Genomic DNA, 23,806 nt, shown 5'->3' on the forward strand with positions numbered 1-23,806 from the left:
CAGACAATGGCCTGGTGTAGCTGGCATCATTATTTCCAATTAGTCTGGTGCTAAATATACACATTTATGGTGGAGTGAGTGGAGCTAGATGTGGGACAATTAACTGTAGGACCAACAGTTCAGTATCATGTCTATGACCAGGATGTAACTTGAGATATCTACTGTAGATCTGCTCAGGACAAAACTTTTACTTCTGGATCTAAAGATGTTACCAGACAAAAGTTCCTAAATAGTCCGTCCTGCCATTTTTAACAGAATTTACACATAATCGATTGTCTATATGCACAGCATGATAGTCCTCTTCAGTCTTCTCACCCCTACTAAAAATATGTGCAAAAGAATGGAAAAGTGAGACTGTTTGGGTCTGGGCTCAAGAAAAAAAAAGACAAAGAAAGACAGAAAAAAAAAGATGTTTAAGGATAGTGATCAACCAGTCCAGCTGATGGCTCCATAAGGTAAGAAATAATGGTATTTTATGGTCACTTTACCAGTCAGGAAAAAGATCAGGTGACTGCTCGAGAATGGCCTGTATCATTGGGGACAACCTCTAGATTGGTAGAGGCAACAGAGGGACGCCACTTACTTGGACCTGTGTGCTGGTTTAATTTCTTATCTCCCACACTTGATTGGCTGGAATTACACGAGTCGTAGTTAGACAGAGTACTTGAAGGTGAACCAATGTCAAAGTGAGCCGGTTGAGTGGACATTGTGGTATTTGGAGAGGACATCCCTGAGTCGGGCTGCTTCAGCTCCATGTCCGCCGATGGATCCCTCGATAACACACGATGTTCCACGCTCTACAAAATGTATAGAAAAAGAAGTCAGAATAGGGTCATAAGGCTGTGTCCACACATTGCAGATTTGGTGAGTTTTTGCCATGCTAACAAAACCTGTAGCAAAACCTGATGCCAGCAAAGTGAATGAGAAACCTAAAGTGTCATGCACATGTTGAGTAATTTTTGACTTACAGATTTGGAGCAGAAAATAATCCTCCCACTATTTCTCCTGTATGTTTACATTTTTTAATCTTCTTATTCTATTTTGAAATAAAGTTGTTATATTTTTTATAGTAAGACAGATATACTTCATTCTGTTATTGGATGTGCTGGTTTATTGAAGTACTGTATGTTATATATTGGATTATATCCTGCCTAGGATAAGTCTGAATAGTATCAACAAAACATCCGTGGGTCGGAATTTCAATACCACAATAAAGACATTAAGGAGAATTTGTTTAGAAAACCCATTTTTAAATATTCTTTTGGATTTTTGAGTTTATAGTGATTCAGGGCCTACATCAAGTAAAGGGTTTATCCAGACCAGGACAATATTAGTTTTTTTGGCTCATAATGAAAAATAACAAACAAGTAGTTACTAACTACCTGCTTGTATTATCTGGTACTGGCTCAAAAGGGTCACAAGCCACTCACGTCAGCAGAGCAGCTCTTCTTCTTCCGGGCTGCTCTGTCGATGGGGTGTGACTGCCGATGTCATGCTGATTGTCAGCCGACTCCCCGCAGTTTGGCAGCAGGGAGCCGGCTGTCAATCAGCATGATGTCGGCAGTCACACCCCATGAACAAAGTGGAAGAGAAGCCGCTGATCTGTCAACGTGACGCCAACTTTCTGGGCTATCCGTGATATGTACTTATAGGACTATGGGGGGGTGCCCAATTTGGACCTTTGCTTTGGGGCTCCAGGATTCCTATGTATGCCCCTGACCACAGGGTACATGTTATTTTGCAGCCAATGGGTGACGTTTGCCACTTTGTGCCTTTACTGCAGCATACGTCAGTGCCCTTTGCTAGAGTTATACATCACACAGATTTACAGCACAAGGCTCGGAAGCAGTGATCATTTTTTGTTGCTTCGCTGACACTAAAAATGACCTGTGATAAGAATTTTTCTCTCTCTATGACCATGACGACACCATTTATCGTATGCTCCGTCAGTGTTATCACAGGAACAGAAAGTTTCTCAGCAACTCATCCTGCATTTTCTTTCATTTCCATAACCGAGCTAGTAAAATAAAAAACTGGTTCCAAGCTGTGATAAAACCTAATGCTCCTATGACAACACTGACGGAGCTCAGACTCACAGAATACCCCCTCTGATGACTTGTAACATCACCTGCTGATATTTAGGCAAGAGGCATACACGTTTAAGTGTTAAACCACATTAATAGCTGTAAATTAACGCTCCTTAAGGGGATTGTTGGAAAAAAAGAACATAAATGGAAATAAAATAATACAAAAGTAAAACGTAAAATATAGCAATTAACCTAATTTCCCTAAAACTTCTAATTTACTTTGCTCGGTTCACTGACCTACATACGTCTAGTATAAAAAAAGCTGAAATCCAATTATTAACCATCAAACGACTAGCAAATAATGAACATAAACTGCATACACATGGGGACACCAAAGTTTACGATCACTATGTACTGATTGCCTATGATAGGATGTAAAGATTTGAAATATCATTAAAAACACCTATCTGAGCCTGATTCTGATCGTTCTGGATGACCGCCCTAAGCATAAAGCCTGCACCTCTGCTACAATGCAAGGAACCAGGAGGTCCAGGTAAAGGAAGACCACCCCCATCCTCATCAGTCACATAGGTGAATAATGAATAGAGCATTGCTGTGCTCAGGGCGCACTTACCCTAAATTATTCAGAAACATACAGCATTAAGCTGGAGGTCCGCTCACCTTAGAGATAAAACCAGACTAGTGAAATTATCGGACATGTGTTTTTGCAAGGCATACCTGCCTTATATATTATTTACAGCCTGGAGTCTGACACAGTATGATAAATGGAAGAAAGGTGATGATAGATAGATAGATAGATAGATAGATAGATAGATAGATAGATAGATAGATAGATAGATAATAGATAGATAGATAGATAGATAGATAGATAGATAGATAGATAAATAGATAGATAAATAGATAGATAGATAGAGGGATAGATGAATAGAAAAAAGATAGAAACAGAAAAATAGATAGATAGATAGATAGATAGATAGATAGATAATAGATAGATATACAGATAATAGATAGATAAATAGAAAAAAGATAGAAACAGAAAAATAGATAGATCATGATTAATAGATAGATGATTGATTGATAATAGATAGATAATAGATGATAGATAGATAGATAATAGAGAGATAGATAGATAGATAGATACTAGAGAGATAGATAGATAGATAATAGATAGATAGAAACAGAGAAATAGATAGATCAATATAGATAGATGGATAGATAGAAACAGATAGATAAATAAATAGATACATAGATAGATAGAGAGATAGATAGAAACAAAGATAGATAGATATATAATAGATAGATAGATAGAGGGATAATAGATAGATAGATAGATATATGATAGATAGATATATAATAGATAGATAGATAGAGGGATAATAGATAGATATATAGATAGATACATAGATAGATAGAGAGATAGATAATAGATAGATAATGGATATGACACATGTATACGTTGTATCAGGTAGAGCCTATAATGTAATACGCATATACACAATTCCACATGATATATAATATAATAATCCAATTTTCCTTGATATCTGATATTGCGGTCTGTTCTGTTATTCCTTCGGTGGCTCCAGCATTACTTACAGTGTGCGAGCTGTTACGCCCGCTTTTCACATGCTAATGACACTAATTATCTCTGGTTACAGCTCTACCTGCTCAGGTGAGTCGCCATCTTGGCAGTACCTGGCACAACACTCTTAGAATAATAAAGGTTCCTTACGTTCCCCATTGCAGAGTCCAATGCAGGCAAGTTCAGCTCTGAAAGTTTTCCGTATGCTCCTTGTCCTCCGTCGACCACAAGACAAATGTCTTATTATTTCAGAAAGGAAGAAGGAATGAAGACTCACACGACCTATCCCGCTCCGGCCCCATGGGAGCTCTGAAAGTGTCTCAGGTCTCCTGAGAGTTCTGTGTGTAACAATTACTTTTTGCTGTTAAGGGTTAGAACAGCACATTCCCATCTGCCAGGCTTACAGCAATGCGCCGCCAATCAGTTTCCATAAAAGACATACAATGTAATATTAGGGAGTTGGGAATAGTAATTATTCCTGAAGGTCCAAATATCCCAAGAAGTATTCAGCTGCCTGATAATCTGCTGCTCGAGCCTCTAGATGACACTACCACAATCTCATCATCATCTGTTTGTCAGGATTCTTGATAACCGATACATACGTCCAGGCACTCGAGCTTTGCCATCACAAGTCCTCATTGTATAGTAGTATTATTCAGACATCGAGCAGTACTATCATTAAGTTGCTTTATCTAGGGAGCAGTTATTTGTATGGTAGTTATAGTCAGATATTCTACGGTTCTTTGCAGGTGAGTGACTAGAGTAGGTGCAGGGGCTGAAATAGCATCCAGGCCCTGGAGCCAAGGGGGACCCAAAAGTCCCTTTGCCTATATAAAAAGACTGATGCTATTAAATATTTGCTATAATTGGGGGCCCCATTGAGCCTTTGCATTGGGGCCTATGAGCTTTGAGTTCCGCCACTGGCTCTTTGTATAATGCATGAGCAATATTGCCAGTTGCTAATGGATGGTATTGAACAGGGCATCATCCAGTGTGTGGCCGGCCCAGTGTAGTTTTATGTGTCATGTATGAAGGTGCCATGTCCATAGTTGTATTTAATTATAAATCATCATAGAGGCAGATATGAGGTTTGTCGTAAGACAGTGCTGGCCCTAGGCAAGCACCAGAGAAACACGTATATTACTTACCGGTAATGCATTTTTTCAGAACCCATGACAGCACCAACGAGAGATAGGATCCGCCCTTGCAGGATAGAAATCCTTCAAGATGAAAAGGGTGGAGCCTCTCTCCATATCAGTAGGTTAACAGAGCATGAGAGGACTTCCAAGTTAGTGTACAAACATATATAAATTATTCTCAAACTTTCACCGATAAGTGAACAACAAAAAACCCACCAGCCAGAAAGGTGAATATGTAAGTAACGGGAGAAGTGCTGTCATGGGTTCCGAAAAAACACAATACCGGTAAGTAATATACGTGTTTTTCTGCCATCCATGACAGCACCAACGAGAGAATTACAGAGAATTAATGTAAATTAGGGAGGGACCACAGCCTGCAGAGCCCTCCCTCTCTTACCCTGATAAAGGGGGGATCGGCCGACAGGGCTTGTATGTCACTCACCCTACGGGCTGATGTTAAGGCTATCAGGGGTATAGTTTTAAGGGTGATTGTTTTTATAGATCCCAAATTTAGAGGCTCAAAGGGTGCTTCCATTAAGGCGTTTAAAACTAAATTTAAATCCCAGGGAGGAGTTTTTGTAAATGGGATAGGTTTAGCTCTAATGCACGCTTTGGTGAACCTAGACACCCACCTGTTCCCTGCCAGGTTGTAGTTATAAAGTGCCCCCACGGCCGAAACCTGAACCTTTAGGGTACTAACCGAAAGTCCCTTTTCTCACCCTTTCTGGAGGAACTCTAACACTGTTCTGAGGGGCACTTTCCCTTCCGGAGAGGATCCCGTGTATGACAGGAATTTTTTCTAGGTCCTACTGTAAATTCTTGTGGTAATTGGTTTTCTACTACTTAGTAGGGTGGAAACCAGATTTGAAGAAAATCATTTACCCTCTAGTAACGACCTCTCAATTTCCAGGCTGTTAAATGCAAGCCCATCACTTGAGGATGGAATATGGGTCCCTGAGACAGAATGTCTGAAATCTCTGGAAGGATCCAGGGTTCGGTGACCAACATCTATTTTAGCCAGAAAAACCAAGGTCTCTTGGGCCAGAAGGGGGCTATCAGAACTACTCTCGCTCCGTCCCGTCTGATCTTCCTTAGTACAACAGAAATCAGACAGATCGGAGGAAAGGCATATGCCAGACAGAAGTCCCAGTTTATTAGGAAGGCGTCCACTTTTTGGGGATTTTCTCTAGGGTTCAGAGAGCAAAACCTTTCTAGCTCCCTGTTTAGCCTGGTAGTGAAAATATTGATCTCTGGACAAACCCATATGGCCACAATCTGGTTGAATACTGACATTTTTAGGGCCCACTCCCCCTGTCGTAGTTGTCTGCTGCTCAGGTAGTCTGCTTTGATGTTGCACTTTCCCTTGATGTGTAAGGTAGACAGAGACCGGAAATTTGTTTCTGCCAGGAAAAATATCCGACTTGAAGTCTGCATTAGGGCTCTGGAGCGAGTGCCTCCCTGATGATTTATGTATACGACCGTGACCTGGTTGTCGGAGTGTATTTTCACATGGAGATCCTGCTGGAGGGGCAGAAACCCGTTCTGCATATACTCCTGTAGTAGTGGTGAAGAAGGTAGTATTCCCTCTGACACTGAAAAGGGGTTGAAAGCAAGTTTCCCAAAAGTTAGAACCCTCTGGGCTGCAGCTTAGTCCAGGTAGGGGTTAACTGTGACAGCCAGCCCAGTAGAGGGAGGGGGAATCCAGTGTTAATGTTGAGTACAGGAAGTGAGTCAGTCAGTAGTTTGCAGCATTTCAGAGCAAACTGACAGGCTCTATATATTGGCTGCTAGGGTAGACGTGGGCCTAGTATCCCAGACAGTGGATCATCAAACACAAGAATCCCTCCACAAGAGTCCCCTTAGCCTTGGAACCTTGAGAGAGTCGTCGAGGTCCTGGGGGCGCATTCTGTCTGCAGGCTTGCAGAAGAAGTTAGGACTCAAGTCCAGAACGTGGGGAGAACTAAGATCCGGATATACTGTCACTGGTGAGGAAGATTTTCTAGGGCTAGAGAACAAAGCAACAGAGATGCTTCACCTAAATTGGGAACCAGGGCTGAAGTTGTATCAAGTACCTGTGGGAAAGATGTCAACCCATTGGGCCTTATCCTTTATACCTGCCTGTAAACATTGTAAATACTGGCAGTTACCAAGTAAAGTTCCAGTTATTGTTATGAACTTTGTGTCCTCTGAGTACATTGCTGCCCTGGTTCCAGAAGAGAAATGCCTGGAGACAGAAGAGACCGGCTGGTCAGAAGTAAGTGGAAAACACCACATACACAGCCGCACACCAGAGGGTGGACACATTTTGTCTGTACAGTGCCAGAGCGATCATGAGCTACAGCTCGCCCATGACTACCTTGCTGGGGCACCTTACATTTGGCGTAGTCGGCAGGATGTGAGCTCCTCGCACGAAGAAAAGGTGAAGAGCCGACTCAGAACACAGATGAAAAAGTGCTGGAAGACATGCGGCTCAAGATGGCGGCCAGAAGCATGGACTCCAAGATGGCAACAGTGGCGGTAAAGAACAGGAGAAGAACCGCCTATTGTGGGAGTGGACGGTGTCCGAGAGCACAGAAAGGTGTCCAGCCTCCACGAGTTCCAGCCCAAAGAAGGATGGGCCAAGCAGTCAAGATCCGTCCCAGGATGGGAGGTACGTTGGAGAAGAGGGTGCGACGCAGAGTGAAGTCCAACCCAGTGAGTGGCAGCACGCCAAGGAAGGAGGCGCGGCTGAAGGCGGAGCCGCCGAGAGTGAAGTGTGATACGGTGGCTGCATCAGAAGATGGGCCCAGAAAGAGGAGGAGTCGAGCGTGCAGGAAGCGTGTCACCAGTACGCAACCAGTGCCATGTTCTGCCGTTAGCACGAGGAAAAGGGGGTGCAGCAGCAACTTCCCAGAAAGATAAATCTTGTGAGCCAGACTGCCCAATGGAGGTGAGCGACGAGGAAAGCATTTTGAAGATCGTTACCCCAGGGGCCACAGCTGGAAGTCACCGATCGACGGGCGCCACCCATGGACCACCACCGCTACCACCTGTCACCATGCGATGGTCCACAGTACCCCAGCCAGATATAGGACTGCTAGTTCATGAGCTCCGGGTGCTGTGCTTGAGCCGGATGCTGGACAGTGATGCCCCCTCGGCTAAGGGAGGAGGAACTCCGGGCGGAGCAGGAACAGCAACCGCAACGCGGCCAGAAGAGGACAATGAGAGGTTCCCCTCGTGGATCGCAGCAGCGATCCCTACAGTGGCGGTGAGCATTACGGGCCTGAAGGCGGCAAGTTGGGGGTGAGAGCGGCCAAGTGGAAAATTCCTTACATCGATTGGTGGGGAATCGAGCAGGACATAATGCGTACATCTCCCATAGAGAGCAATCCTGGGCATAAGCCAAAGTGGCTAGCTGCGCGTTCCCCCCCAGTGACACTGCTGGTGCGCCGGAAGTGGACGGACACTTTCCTGGGGGGTGGCTGAAAGGCTCCAACACGGCTCGACGGGAGTCGGTGGAAGATTCCCAGACCCAGGGACGGGTAATAGAATTCAACCTCCAGAAGGGCTACGGATTCCTGGAAGAAGAATGGACTGGCGACGAGGTGTACGTCAGTCGGGACATAGTAAAAAGGAAATACCTGCCCTTCAGTCTCCATAACTAACATGACGGGGACATTATATACTTTGTCAAGTGCGAATGTACCCAGGGATGATACGTGGCTGCGTTAACTCGTCCATACGAGTGAAAGGACATTTTGGAAAGAGAAAGGGATGTCCTCCAGAAGAGGGCTAGGGAAGCTCCCAAGGGTTTCCTGCCACCACTTTAAGCGGATGGCCCACGAGTGGAGAAACCTCAGGTGAGACGCCGATGGGGAGGGTCCGAAGACGAGGAGGGAGAGAGTTTTGAGAGCTGCGGTGCAGCTGACTGTCTTAGTGAGGCGCAGGCTATCGGCTTCCCGCCCAAACAGCCGGAGGAGGTTCATGTGACTGGTCAGGGGACTGCTGAGGACTCACAGACCACTACCAGCCATGTGGTCCAAAAGTTCAGGGTCACTAGCTACGGCCCAACCCAGGTTGGCTGTGGCAGCGCCATGTCCTCGGACAAGGACCCTGGACCTAGCAGGTACCCTGACAAGCCTTGGAGGTGGAAGACTCCCCCTTCAACTACCGCATGGGCCGCCTTCATGAGTAAAAGAGGCAGGCCCGAAGGAAGAAGTGCGGTGGCTTATTGGAGGTACGTTGACCTCCGAGTTGCATCCAATAGAACCCGTGTGGTTGTAGTTCCTTTCGGGACTGTTATTAATCCCCGTGGGGGGGCGGGTCGCCCCATGTTCATAAGAGTTTCCTGTTGTAAGAAAAATGGAGGACTGTTCCTTTACCTTCAGGGCAAGGAAGGCCCCAAGCAGCAAGAGTTAATTGTTTTGTCAGCTGCTCTCTTTTATTTTTATTTGTTTTTGTTGCGCCAGTTGCACCTTTTTTGCTGGAATGTGCAGCACTGAGGCAAACCTTGAGGATTAGTATCCTCTACTACTAAGAAACTTGCGGCCTAGTGGGGAGAACCGGTGACCCAAGCTAGGGCTATATAAAGAGAACTCATGTGGTGATTCCCACGACAGTATGCCTCAGGACTCGGCCCTTAAGGAAATGAAGAGCTGTTGTTAAGTTGACCTATGCCGATAAAATGCTGTTGTAAACACTGCCAGTTACCAAGTAAAGTTCCAGTTATTGTTATGAACTTTGTGTCCTCTCAATTCATTGCTGCCCTGGTTCCAGAAGACAAATGCCTGGAGACAGAAGAGACCGGCTGGTCAGAAGTAAGTGGAAAACACAGCAGAAGCTTCCACATATTCAAGTAACCCTTCCTTTATTCCACTGACCATATTCCCTGGTTTAGGTGGTCGTCCAGATAGGCCCCCCACCCCCTGGGACTGGCATCTGGGGTGACTACCCTGGTGATGCTGGGGACTCAAGGCACACCTTCCCGGATTGAGCTTAAAGCTAACCACCACTGGAGAGAGTGAATCACATCCTAAGGAAGTGTTAGTCTTCTAGATTTCTTTACAAGGCTATCTCTTGTTCTAGAGTATCCTACTATTATCGTCTCATGTGGATCTGGGCCCAATTCACCGCCGGAATACAGAAGGTGAGGGAGCCCGGTAGGGACATTGCATTTCTGAGGATCATTGAAAGTTTTTCATTGTCCTGGAAATCAGATTTACTATTTTTTCTTCTTTTTCTGGTCTGGTAACTGATACTCCTGATGGTCTGGGTCTAGTATGAGCCCCAAGAAAAACCTACGATCTTTGAGGGGCTAATCTTGATTTCTCCAGATTTAAACACCACCTCAAGTTTCTTAGAATGGTGCAAATTTCCATCACCTGCTCCTGACAATGACCGTATGAGTTTTCCTACTATGAGGAAATCGTCCAGATAGGAGATAATCAGCCTGTTCTTTTCCTGTAGGTGGGCAGTAACTTCTACTATCAACTTCGTGAACACCTGTGGTGCTACCGGTAACTCAAAGGGAAAGGCGTTGTAATGAAAATGCATCCTGACCCCCTTATTGTTACTGCCACTCTGAGGAAATTTTGGAAATGTGTGTGGCACCCTGCTGTTCACAGGTACCACAGGACCCAGGGTGCATGGATGGACTTCTCCACAAGAGGTCCTCACTACAAACAAACACCTCCACCCTTCCACCTCATACCACCAGAGGGAGCCCGTTAGGGATATATATATGGAGGGTGGAGCCAGGAAGTTCAGTCAGTAAGAGAGTCAGAGAGTCTGAGAGCGTGCTGACGCTGAGAGCAGCGAAGACCCAGCACGTCTGCTGCTGAGTTCTGAGGGCCCCGAGTGTGGCCGACGGCAAGGAGGAGAGGAGAGAGGAGTTGAAGGGGCAGAGGCGCATCCTAAGCTCACCCCGAATATACAAACTGGACACCGGGTCCGCGCCTACAGGGTCCTTTATACCCAGTAGGGATCACCGGCATTCCAGGAGGACTACAAGTCCCTGGCAGACCTGAAGCTAGACCCATTACAGGACCAGGAACCACGAAGGATAGTAGTTGCCAGCAGAAGGTCCCACTACCACGCGACAGGTGAAGGAACAGCACGACACATAAGCTAGGCCCAGTTGCAGGTTGGCCAGGAGCATACAGAGAGGCAGACACGGACCAGGAGGCCTTATACCCGCTCATTGGGGAGAAGTCCTGAAGTGCACCCATCCTACTGAGTACCCTGGACCGTACCTGACATCCGCACCAGTAAAGGTATTGAAGCGAATCCCCTTTCTCTGTCAGTTACTCCTGCTGCGCCATTCCGCCTGCACTACAGATCTCAGCATCACCACCCACCATCCAACTCTTCCGGCCCTGAGGCCCGCCCCACCTGTGGGGAGCCGTTCCATCCCAGCTGCCTTATCAACTGCCTCAGAGGTCTGCAGCAGTGCTGGTACAAATTACCAGAAACCACAGGTGGCGTCATGATCAAACTATAAACCCACTATAAACTTTCCCCCCTTTTAGTTGACCGCCCTGGGCCACGGACCAGGCCAGCCACTGTGACTTATCCCCCCCAGCATCCATAGGCCCGGCTGCCGAGTACCCCATTGCCCCGGGGGCGCGTCAACTTCTGGCGTCACGAACCGGATTGCGTGCCCGTTACAACGAACAGGATTGCGTGCCCGTTGCCACCGTGTACTGTGCGCCTTAAAGAACTGTGTCGCATACCGTGGTGAAGTTTTCCCGCCAATTGCCGCTGTTTTCCGCCATTGTCAGCTATTTTCGAGTCGCCGCGCGGGAAGAAGAGGGGCGTAACCGCGGGAATCGGAGAGGTGTGACAGCTGGAAGCGCGTGAAGCTCAAGCTCCGCCTCGCGCATTGACGCAGCACCAGGAAGCGTCAGGTCCTGGAAGGAGACCGTCGTCTGCAGAGCTGCGGCCTACCCGATTAAAGAAACAGGAGGTAGGCTACGGTTCACTAGGGGGGCGCAACCATGGCCGAAGACCAGCGAGACACCGGAGCACCGGATAACGCTCCTGATGCTCAACTTGCGCCCGGCGCTGCTCAGGCCACAGTGGCCGCCCCACCAGCAGGGGTCGTGACTCCGTTAATACCCATGGCCCTGCCGTATATCTCTGGAGCAAAATGGCTTCCCCAGTATGACGGCAAACCAGACACCCTGTCTGGATTCAAATGGAAAATATGCGGTGTACTGGATATGTACTCAATGACTGGTAAGCAGAGAGCCGCTGTTGTGCTGGGACAATTGACTGGTGCCGCAGAGCGGGAAGTTGAAACCTGGCCAGCCGCAGACCAGGAATCAGTATCCATTATCTTTAAGAGACTGCAAATTGTCTTTGAAAACCGCACTGAGACAGATCTCCGGATGAGGTTCTACCACTGTACCCAGAAACCTGAGGACAGTATCCGGGACTATGCCTGGTGCTTACAGGAAGCCCTGCGGGCCCTGAAACAGGTTAGTCCAGCCAGCATACAAGATGAGAATAAAATGCTGACAGAACAATTCATCCGGGGGTTGAGGTCCCAGGAGGAGAGCAGAACCGTACGGTGGTGGGCCTTAGATCATCCAGATGCAACCTGTGACACCCTGAAGGACATGGCTATTAAGGGTCTACAGCCCCTGGAAACATCAGGGACTGCTATCCAGCGTTACCAGGGTGGGGCCACCCCAGTGGCCGCAGCACCCACTTCATTGACGGCTGAAACAAAGATGCAAACAGTGCCCTCTAGAGAGCAGGACAGCCTGCGCTCTGAAGTGCGTCAGCTAAGTAAAACCCTGGCCACTGTCCTGAGCACCCTGCAGCTACAGACGGAGCCCGAGCCGGAAGGAAGGATCCTACTCGCCGACAGTCCTGAGGATGTCCCCTGGATGAGGAGAAGAAGGAGGACAATGCCACCCTGTAGGAGGACAACGCAACCCCGTAGGAGGACAACGCCACCCCGTGGGAGGACCAACGACCAACGTCGCCCTCCAGGAGATTTCATCTGCTACCGTTGCCACAAAGCAGGCCACACCGCACGGAACTGTCCTTTAAACGGGCAAACCCTAGGCCGACACCCAGGAGTAAATCAACCAGGCCCATCAAGCTGGTACCACCGGTTCATAGGAGGAAGGCCTTTCCTGTCCATCGTGCTGGACGGCATAGCAACACCTGCGTTACTGGACACCGGCTCACAGGTAACCATCATACCTGATGTCCTCTACAAAAGGTACTGGTCCATAGATGAACTCCACCCGCCAGCCCCGTACCTCTCTGTGTATGCTTCTAACGGCCTCCCTCTTAACCTAGTAGGGGTTAAGGACGTGACAGTGAAGGTGGGGAGAGTGGAACTAAAGGACCAAGGACTAATTGTCATAGAATCTAACCCTGGTGATACAGACTTGTATATGATACTTGGTACAAATATTGTTGGTAACTGTTTGGGAGAAGTGTTGTTTTTGCTCCAACAGATTGCTGACACTGCCAAACCAGGGCAGAGGAAGGAGCTCCAGAGAGAGATTCGAGCCCTCCTGTACCAGCAACAGGTAAAGCTAACAGGTGGTGAGATTGGTAATGTACGGGTGACAGACCCGATACCCATTGTGATTCCCCCAATGAGTGAGATGCTGATTTGGTGTAGGGCAGCAATAGGTCTCAAGGGACAGAACTACCAGGCGGTAGTGGAGCCCATTAGTTCATAGCACAGACCTACACTCCTAACTGCTAGAGGGGTAGTTGACGTACGCAATGGGAGGGTGCCCGTACGACTCCTAAATTGTGGGGAGGAGGAAGTCAAATTGCAAAGGTATGCCACTGTTGCTAGATTGTATACTGTGAATGATGATGCCATACACACAGTGGAATCCTTGACCCCACCAGATGCAGTGGAGGACAACGACTCCGAAGCTCAGCTGGAGGATTGGTGTCAACAGCTCCATGTTGGGACTGACGCCACTCCTGTCCATCAGAAACACGGTGTTTACAGAGTGGTTCAGGAATATGAACAAGTGTTTAGTAAACACCCACTTGACTTTGGAAGGGTTAAAGGGGTACAACACCAGATACCCACCAGTAACCATCCACCCATTAAGGAGCGTTACCGACCCATACCACCAGCACATTATCAGAAAGCCAAGGAAATGTTGCTTGACATGAAAAAGGCAGGGGTAGTAAGTGATAGCTGCAGCCCTTGGGCAGCTCCCCTGGTCCTGGTGAGGAAAAAGGACGGTAGCATGAGGATGTGTGTAGATTATAGACAGATTAATCGCATAACACATAAAGAATGCATACCCTTTGCCTCGCATAGAGGAATCCCTGGCTGCACTAAAATCTGCCAATTACTTCTCTACACTGGATCTCACTAGCGGGTACTGGCAAGTCTCTGTTGCTGAGGAAGACCGGGAGAAGATGGCCTTCACCACCCCAATGGGACTGTGCGAGTTAAACAGTATGCCGTTTGGACTCTGCAATGCACCCGGAATGTTCCAGAGGCTGATGGAGTGTTGCTTGGGACATCGGAACTTCGAGACAGTGCTGCTGTACCTGGATGACGTTATCGTGTACTCGAGGACGTATGAGGACCATCTGAAGCACCTGGCGGAGGTATTTGAAGCATTGTCCCGGTATGGGATGAAACTAAAGCCTTCTAAATGCCACTTGCTCAAGCAGAAGGTTCAGTAACTGGGGCACGTAGTCAGCTCAGAGGGAGTAGCGCCACACCCGGAGAAGGTCACTGCCATCCAGAAGTGGCCTGAGCTGAGAAGCATCAAAGAAGTACGGCAATTCCTGGGACTGTTCGGGTACTACAGGAGGTTCATAAAGGACTATACCAAAAAGGTAGCACCTCTACAAGACCTCCTGGTAGGACAGTCCAAAAGAGGAAAAAGTCCCCCATTCCAGTGGGGCAAAGAACAGGCAGAATCCTTTGCGGTAATGAAGGAAATCCTGACTGGTGAAGAAATCCTGGCTTACCCTGACTAGAGCCAGCCTTTCCTGCTGTACACCGACGCCAGCAACGAGGGACTAGGAGCTGTGTTGTCCCAGAAGCAAAATGGAAGAGAGAAGGTAATTGCGTATGCCAGCAGGAAGCTACACCCTACCGAGAGGAACCCGGAGAATTACAGCTCCTTTAAGCTGGAGTTCCTGGCCTTGGTCTGGGCTATCACTGAAAGGTTCAAGCATTACCTAGCCTCAACGAAATTCACAGCCTTTACTGACAACAATCCCTTGAGACACCTGGAGACAGCCAGGTTGGAAGCCATGGAGCAGCGTTGGGTGGCCAGACTGTCAAATTATCAGTTCACCATCAAGTACCGGGCAGGTCACAAGAACACCAATGCTGATGCCCTGTCAAGGATGCCTCACCAGTCAGACACCGAGGATGAAGTGGATGATTTAGAGGAAGTTGAATTACCTGCTTTCCACCAAAGTGGAGTGGTCCATGAGCAACACGTCACCAGAACACGTCAGGGAAGGACGCTGAATCCTCTACCCCACCACAGTTGGAAGGAGACCCAGGACAGTGACCCGGTTGTCAGCCTTATCAAAAGACTGATCACCCAAGAAGGTTCTCACCTGGAGAAGGATGCTCCTCCACAAGCCAAGCAACTGTGGAATGAAAGAAGCCGGCTGTTCATCTACAGAGAGAAGCTGTGCAGAAGATATGTCAACCCCGAGACCCATGAAATGGTGTGGCAGATTGTTGTACCCAGGACGGATATCCAGATGGTGTTGGAAGCCTACCACGATCAAGCAGGTCACTTTGGCTGGAAGACGCTGGAAACCCTGCTGAAGGACCAGTTCTACTGGGTTGGAATGCGGAGCTCCATAGAGAGGTGGTGCCAGAATTGTGGGCCCTGTAGCCTCAGAAGAAAAGACTACGGCAGCCAGAAAGCACCCTTGCAGTCCATCAAAACAACCCAGCCCCTGGAGATCGTCGCTCTGGATCACGTCAAACTGTCGCCCAGCAGATCAGGTTATTCCTATGCACTGACCACGGTGGATCATTATTCCCGATTCCTGGTGGTAGCCCCTGTCAAGGATCTGACAGCAGAGACTGCAGCAAGAAGGTTCCAAGCATACTTCTGCAGGCCCCATGGATACCCAGACAAAGTGCTGACGGATCAAGGCCCTGCCTTTGAAGCCGAGCTGTTTAAAGAATTCTGCCACCTGTACGGGTGCAAGAAGATCTGGACTACGCCGTACCACCCTCAGACCAATGGTTTGTGTGAGAAAATGAACAACATCGTCATAGACCTGCTGAAAACCTTACCCTTGGAAGAAATAAATCAGTGGCCAGACAAACTACCTGACCTGGTAAATCTGCACAATCACATACCCGTGAATTCCACAAATTGTACCCCAGCGTACCTCATGAGGGCAAGACCTGGGAAATTGCCCATGGAACTGGAACTTGGGAGTGGTAGAACCGGAAGCAGATATGTCCACTGAAGACTGGGATACAAATCGGCAAGAGCAGTACAGGAGAGTACAGGCCTGTGTCGAAGACAGTCTAAACAGAGTAAGGGAAAAACAAGAAGAACAGTACAATAAACATGCACCAGCAGAACCCTTGGCACCTGGAGAGAGAGTGGTAAAGCGGAAAAGAAGAAGTCACAAGCTCGATGACCAGTGGGAAAGAGAGCCCTACACAGTGCTGAACTCCAAATTTGACAACAGTAAAACCTGCCTGATTAGCAAAGATGGAGGTAAAACAACTGCAACAGTCTCAAGAGACCATCTGAAAGTGTGCCCAAGTCTACTGAAGACAACGGAAGAAGAAGTACCTCCTATGGCACCGGAAGAACCCAAGGAAGAAGTGCTTCACACAGTTCTAGGAGATTTCCCAGCGGACTGGCCTCAACTTGATGGAGCAGTGATTATACCCGTAATACACTTCTATCAGCCACAAGAAGAACCTGTGAGAGCTCTAGAAGAACCTGCTCAGGAACAGGAAGAGTCCCCAGTAAGAGGAGTATCACCCGTTGAGACAGAGCCTGAAGGCACAGTGGACAGTGTATTTGCCAGTCCCATAGAGAGATTAAGGCAGTTTTATAATTTACCAGCACGTACACCTGCTAGATTAACAGAAAGTGCACGCACAGACACTAGTGACACCCCAGTGCTACGAAGGTCCACACGCAGCACACAAGGACAAATTCCTGCCCGGTTTAGGGAATAAGCATGAAGTGCCTAAATTGTATATAGTTACCCAGTTGGGTATTGCCTATTATTTATTGTATAAATTGTCAATAATATGTGTGCATTTAGTTACCCGTCAGGGTACAAAGACTTGTAGGTTGAGGACTGTGAGCAGCCAAAAACTGTCCTGTAAATATTTGCACTCATCAAAGTGCCCCCCTTAAATGACCACAGAACAAAAACCCGTTTGGCGTGGCCGAAGACGTGGTCCAATACCTGGATCACTTATGCCCTGTAGCCACGCCCAGGGCCTACGTTGAGGGTTTTCAGGAGGGTCCCCTATGTTACTGTGTTATATTTTCATCGGTGAAATGGACACCTGGTTACGGGACATACTGTAACTTTATTATTGTTGTTATAATTATTATTGTTGTTATTGTTGTTAACCTGTTTTGCAAAATGCTTCAGTCCAGGAGTACTGAATTGTACTAGGGGGGAATGTGGCACCCTGCTGTTCACAGGTACCACAGGACCCAGGGTGCATGGATGGACTTCTCCACAAGAGGCCCTCACTACAAACAAACACCTCCACCCTTCCACCTCATACCACCAGAGGGAGCCCATTAGGGATATATATATATATATATATATATGGAGGGTGGAGCCAGGAAGTTCAGTCAGTCAGACAGAGTCAGAGAGTCTGAGAGCGTGCTGACGCTGAGAGCAGCGAAGATTCAGCACGTCTGCTGCTGAGTTCTGAGGGCCCCGAGTGTGGCCGACGGCAAGGAGGAGAGGAGAGAGGAGTTGAGGGGGCAGAGGAGCATCATAGGCTCACCCCGAATATACAAACCGGACACCGGGTCCGCGCCTACAGGGTCCTTTATACCCAGTAGGGATCACCGGCATTCCAGGAGGACTACAAGTCCCTGGCAGACCTGAAGCTAGACCCATTACAGGAACAGGAACCACGAAGGCCCCGGCGACCAGGGATAGTGGTTGCCAGCAGAAGGTCCCACTACCACGCGACAGGTGAAGGAACAGCACGACACATAAGCTAGGCCCAGTTGCAGGCTGGCCAGGAGCATACAGAGAGGCAGACACGGACCAGGAGGCCTTATACCCGCTCACTGGGGAGAAGTCCTGAAGTGCACCCATCCTACTGAGTACCCTGGACCGTACCTGACATCCGCACCAGTAAAGGTATTGAAGCGAATCCCCTGTCTCTGTCAGTTACTCCTGCTGCGCCATTCCGCCTGCACTACAGGTCCCAGCATCACCACCCACCATCAAACTCTACCCTGCCCTCAGACCCGCTCCACCTGTGGGGAGCCGTTCCATCCCAGCTGCCTTATCAACTGCCTCAGAGGTCTGCAGCAGTGCTGGTACAAATTACCAGAAACCACAGGTGGCATCATGATCGAACTATAAACCCCCTATAAACATTCCCCCCTTTTAGTTGACCGCCCTGGGCCACGGACCGGGCCAGCCACTGTGACAGCATCCATAGGCCCAGCTGCCGAGTACCCCATTGCCCCGGGGGCGCGTCATGTGCATGTATTGGTACGTGGTAATAAGCATCCCTGAGATCTAGTACCGCCATATAACAGCCCGGGAAGAGCAGCTTTATCGCCAATTTTATTGACTCCATCTTGAACGTGTGAATTTTTAAAAATTTGTTCAAGTGTTTTAGGTTGATTATTGTCCTGTAGGAATTGTCCAGCTTCTATATCAGAAACAGGGGGGAATATAACCCTTTCCCCACCTCTTCTGGTGGCACCTCCAATAGGACATTCTTTTTTAGGAGGTTTAAGACTTCTGTCTCTAGTGCCAGAGTGTTTCAGAAGATCCAGGCTCAACCCAGATTTTATTAGGCCGAGGATCCAGACACTGGAGGAGATTTTTTCCCAGGCTGGAAAGAAGAGAGAGAGCCTTCCCCCCACCTGTGAAACAGAGTCACATGGGGGGTCTCTTGCTCTCTTGGGAGGGACCACCGAAGGGAAACCCCGTATTCTTTTTGGACCGGTCATCCCACTTGTCCTGTTCCCTAAATATCCTCTTTCAGTTAAACTTTTTCCTTGAAAGGGCTGCTTGAAAGATGAGAAGGTGCTTTTTGGAAAGTCTTTTTTATTACCTCCTGCGTTCTCAAGGATGTTGCCCAGGGCTGTGCTGAATAGGTATTCCCCTTCGCAAGGGAAAGAACACAATTTCCCCTTCACCTGCATGTCTCCTGGCGAGCATTTTAACCAGACGGCTCTGCGTCCTGAGTTAGACAATGCCACTGATCTGGCCGCTAACCTTGCTGAATCGGGTGAGGCGTCTGACAGGAAGGCCGCTGCTCACTTCATTACCAGGAGTGTAGCCAAGATAGATTCTCGGGGTGCATTATCCTTCAGTTGATCCTCTAATTTACTCAGCCAAATCATTAGTAATCTGGCTGTACAAGTTGCCGCTATGGCTGGCTTTAAGACCCCGGCTGACGACTCCCATTTGCCTTTTAGGAAAGTATCGATCTTTCTATCTAGGGTTCTTTTTAGCATCCCTGTATCTTCAAAGGGAAGACTTTCTTGATGCTTTAGATATAGCGACATCCAAATTGGGGGCCTTACCCCAAGAAGTTGTTGCTTCTTCCTCAAACTGGAACTTCCTCTTAAAGGCAGAAGGAAGGGGGCCTTTTTTCTCCGGTTTCTCCCATTCTTTGTTGATGAGTTCCTGCACTCTCTCATTGATGGGAAAAGTTTATGTTTTCTCTGATCTAGAGTCCCAAACATTAGGTCTTGCCCCAATTTCTTGATCCTGCGGTTGACTAGCCCCATGGTAGATCTCACTGCTTTCACCAGATTATCTACTTCATTTAGTAGAAAGCAATGACCGGTTCATGAGTCACTTTCAGAAGAGGAAGAGCTTGAGGAAGAGTCCTTCAGAACCCTTTCATCTGACTCCGTAACTGACAAAGTGGAAGATCTTTTGCGATGTGCTGTTCTCTCTGAGTGGGATAGGGATCTTAAGGAGTTCTCCAACTCTGTTTTTATGAGGGACCTCAGATTGGAGGAAAAATCAGTATTTTCTTCTGAAACAGTCTCGTCAATATAAGATTGACACAACCTCTTAGGCCAGGTTCTGGCTAATCCCTGACCACACAAAGCGCAGGCTCTGTGGTTAGATTTAGTAAAACATTTTTTTGGGGACCTCCTATCATAGGGGAGAGACACAGAGAGAGAGAAAGAAAGGGAGAGAGAAAGAAAACCTCATTAAAAGGCTAGACTTTCATGTAGATCACTCACCACTCAGAGGAAATAAAGGGATACTGCAACAGGAGGCAGAATGTCGTCCGAAATCTCTTCTCTCGAGACTGCGGAATCCTCAATCCTGCTGGAGCTGTGCCGACTCCTGGACACCCTGGTCCTGTAACCTACACTTTAGCGGCCACCACTCCTGTCTGACCATGGCTGCTGCTTTTCTTCAGGGCGTTCTTGCTGTTGGCCTGTCCCCGGCTGGGAACGCTGTGACTGTAGCTCCGGCTCCTGCTGCTGCATTGCAAGCTGCTGCTGCGGTTGCGGCTGTATAAGGAAGGGCTGCTGTGACTCCTTTGTGAGCCACCTGAGCCCCTGCCTGGCCCACAATGCTCCCTAAAATAAGTATCCATCAAGGGGATCCGCTGGCCGGCGAGCTCCTCTTCCGATACCGCTCCCCAGAATCATTGATCCGGGAGAAAGGTCCCGGCCTGCGTCATCAGGGCGCGACTTCCGGTTAGCGCCCCGCGTTCCCACTGCCGGGACATGAAGCTGCCGGCCACCATGCTGTGAAGGTGCCGAAGCCCACACTACGTCCGATGGGCGGGACCCCATCAGGCCCCGCGTGTCGCTTCCAGCCCCCCGGCGCCGCCGCAGCCGAGACTGTGCCCTGCTGGAAGTCAGATGGCCCAGATCTGGAAATCTATTCTTTTCCTTTTCTTTCCGCCTCCGTTCTAGGAGGCTCCCTCGTCAAGGACAGGAAACCATTGATGCAGAGAGAGGCACAGCCCTTTTTATCTTGAAGGTTTCCTGTCCTTGAAGGGCGGATCCCCTCTCTCGTTGGTGCCGTCATGGGTGACAGAAGAAGAGGGACGATATCCAAATTCAGGTGGCGAAGGGGTGCAGTGAAGCGGCTCGCCCCTGTCGAAGGTGCACAGAGCACCCTAATTAGCAGAAGGGAATAAAAAGCAGTCTTTGCACAACGGAGGGACAGACTTTGTAGGTGTTAAGTCCCCCATATGAGTATGTGCTCAGTTTAAATTGTTATCTGGGGGTCACAGACTCCTTTTAATGGAGCAAAATTTGTAAATTAGAGCAGGTCACAGTGTTAAACGAGTGATAGAAATAGTCTTATAGGATTCAGTGCCTCAGAAACGTGCCGAGAATGAGGCCACGGACAGTGTATGGAACGACCCATTACACTTCAGCAGCTCTGTCTCTACAGGAGCTTGTATTCTAAGGTTGTGTTCACATATGTCATTTTGGTTTTGGATCTGTTTTGGGATGATAAAAACAAAATGATCCAGTACAAGATTCATTCATTTAGATGGGGAGGAAAATCTGCAGAACATTTTTGTCTGGCTCCCAAAGAAAATAAAAAAAATGGATAACAACTGGATAAGATTTTTAAGCATTGAGATCATGGGGAAATTATCATAAAGGACGGTCATCTGTTATGCCATTCATTATCGGATCACTTTTTTAGCACTGCGGATGCCCAAAACACTAAAGGGGATCACAGACAAGTAGTAAAAATTGATCTCTTACATATGAAACATAAATGGATGCAAAGCAGGAACTAAACAATGCATCCATTTTTGCTCCATTTGTAACGGATCCAGTTTTTTTAAATACTGGATCTGGTACAGATGGATGACAACTGGACATGTGAACAGAGCTTAAGGGCCCCCAAACAAATTAGACCAACACTGGGCAAACTTACTGAAATTGATGGGTTCAGCCAACAGTTTAAAGTGTATGGGGACCCCCATCGGGAAGGATAAAGTTCCGGCATGTCGGATTTCGGACTGCTGATCCTTTTGATCTCAAAGAGATAAGCTGCAGCCAGACATGTCTAACAGCAGCTCTTTCACAGAGAGAGCGCAACTAGACATCGCTGCAGCAGGAGCCCTTGGTCAGTCGGGTGAGATAGTTGCAGGCCAACCCATCGTTCATCTGACAGCTATCTAAGGTGTATGGGGGACTTAAGTCATTCACAATTTAACCATTTACATGATTGAAGCAAAAGTCAGGTTTCCACACCCTTGCCCTATTAAGGCTAAGTGCCCACGATGCAGAAATGCTGCATATTTTTTCCGCTTCTCCCTGGCAGGAAAAACGCATGCGGATTTTACATGCATTTTTCCCGCCAGGTAGAAGCGTTTGTCATGCGTTTTTGCATGCATTTCTACATGCGGGTTATCAAGTGCTTTTCCAAGCGATTTTAGCATCACTTGGAAAAGTGCTTGACAACTTGGTCACACTATATAAATCCATGCAACAGGTATGGATTTATATAGTGTGACCAAGTAATAGTTAAAAAAAAGAATAAGAATGGTAAAAAATAAACATTACACTTACCTTCCAATGGCCCGCGGTCTCCTTCTCCGATGCGTCCGGTCTCCCCAGTGTCTCGCGGTCAGCGATCGCGTGACCTGTCACATGACTAAATTACGTCATGTCAGGTCCTCACACCACCGCGAGCCTCCCAACACACCAGACGTATCGCTGACGAGATCGGGGGCCATCGGAAGGTAAGTATAATCTTTATTTTTTATGTTAAATTCTTTTTTTTTACAGGTACTATGGTACCCGAGTCTGGATGAGAGTCTCCTCTTCTCCAGACCCGGGTACCATCCGCACATTGAATCGCTTCATATCCGCGTGTGTACATGTAGTGATGCAGATATCAAGCGTTTCAATGCAAGTCAATGGCGGCAAATACGCTGCGTGTCAGACATGCTGCGTATTTTTCCGCAGCATGTGCACAGCACATGCGGATTATCGTTGGGAACCATGGGGCACGTATTACCAAGCATTTTTTAAGCGTTTTCGCTGTGGAAATTCCGCGGCAAAAATGCTTGAAAAACGCATAGTGGGCACGCAGCCTTACCCCATTATATTACAATCAGGATCCATTAGCATCATAGCTACATTCACAGTGGGCAGGTAAGTAATGTAAGCTTTGCTTTTGCTACTGGAGGCAATTGGCTGACTAGGCCAGATAAATTGGCTGTATATCATTTCTTAATATATCTTTATAGTGGACAGAATTCCATTTTTCTGATACAAAGCTCAAACAAAATTCTGGCTGCCTGAAGTCTCCACCAGGGGGAGCTCAGGAGCATACTGACACAGTAAGGGTATGTGCACATGTTGAGTATTTGCAGTGGATTTTTTGGTTGCAAAAAAACAGTGTTGGCAGGAAAAACACTTTTTTTGTTGCATTTTAATGTGCGTCTTTGCTTGCGTTTTTTCCATTCAATTTGAATGGTGGAAAAAGCTTAAAAAATACTGAAAGAATTGACATGCTGCAGATTCGAATAAAAAAATGCAATGACAGGTAAAATCAACAAGGAACAAATAAGTAGTATGAGATTTCAGAAAATGCATTCATTTTACTGCTATTGTAAAGTGCAGCATTTTTTACTCTTTAAAAATTAGCAAAAAAAACCCACAATGTGTGAACAATCGCTTAGTGAAAAAAAAAAGTTACAAAAGTATCTAAACCTAGAGTCAGTACAATGAGTAAAAGATGAGAAAGCAAGTGCCACCCTATTACTGTCCCTGTGAATGGGGTGATCAGAGGGGTAAGATATCGGTGGCCGTCCGACAACCACCCTCCTTACACCATTCACAGGAGCCAATATTCGGACAGGGGTTTGGAAACTGCTCTATTACTTGCAA

General features: G+C 47.6%; 1 protein-coding gene across 2 annotated transcripts in view; it reads right to left on the reverse strand.

Moving 5' to 3' along the window:
* Positions 1-23,806, reverse strand: part of LOC141172452 (espin-like) — a 343,391-nt gene that overhangs the window by 165,198 nt on the left and 154,387 nt on the right. For both annotated transcript variants that reach the window (XM_073656689.1, XM_073656688.1), the window contains exon 6: positions 584-797. In XM_073656689.1, coding sequence (XP_073512790.1) covers positions 584-797 — 214 coding nt within the window. The remainder of the gene's footprint in view (positions 1-583; positions 798-23,806) is intronic.

Source organism: Phyllobates terribilis, unplaced genomic scaffold, assembly GCF_046119375.1.
Source record: "Phyllobates terribilis strain yellow unplaced genomic scaffold, ASM4611937v1 Scaffold_12__6_contigs__length_324123572, whole genome shotgun sequence".
NCBI classification, from domain to species: domain Eukaryota; kingdom Metazoa; phylum Chordata; class Amphibia; order Anura; family Dendrobatidae; genus Phyllobates; species Phyllobates terribilis.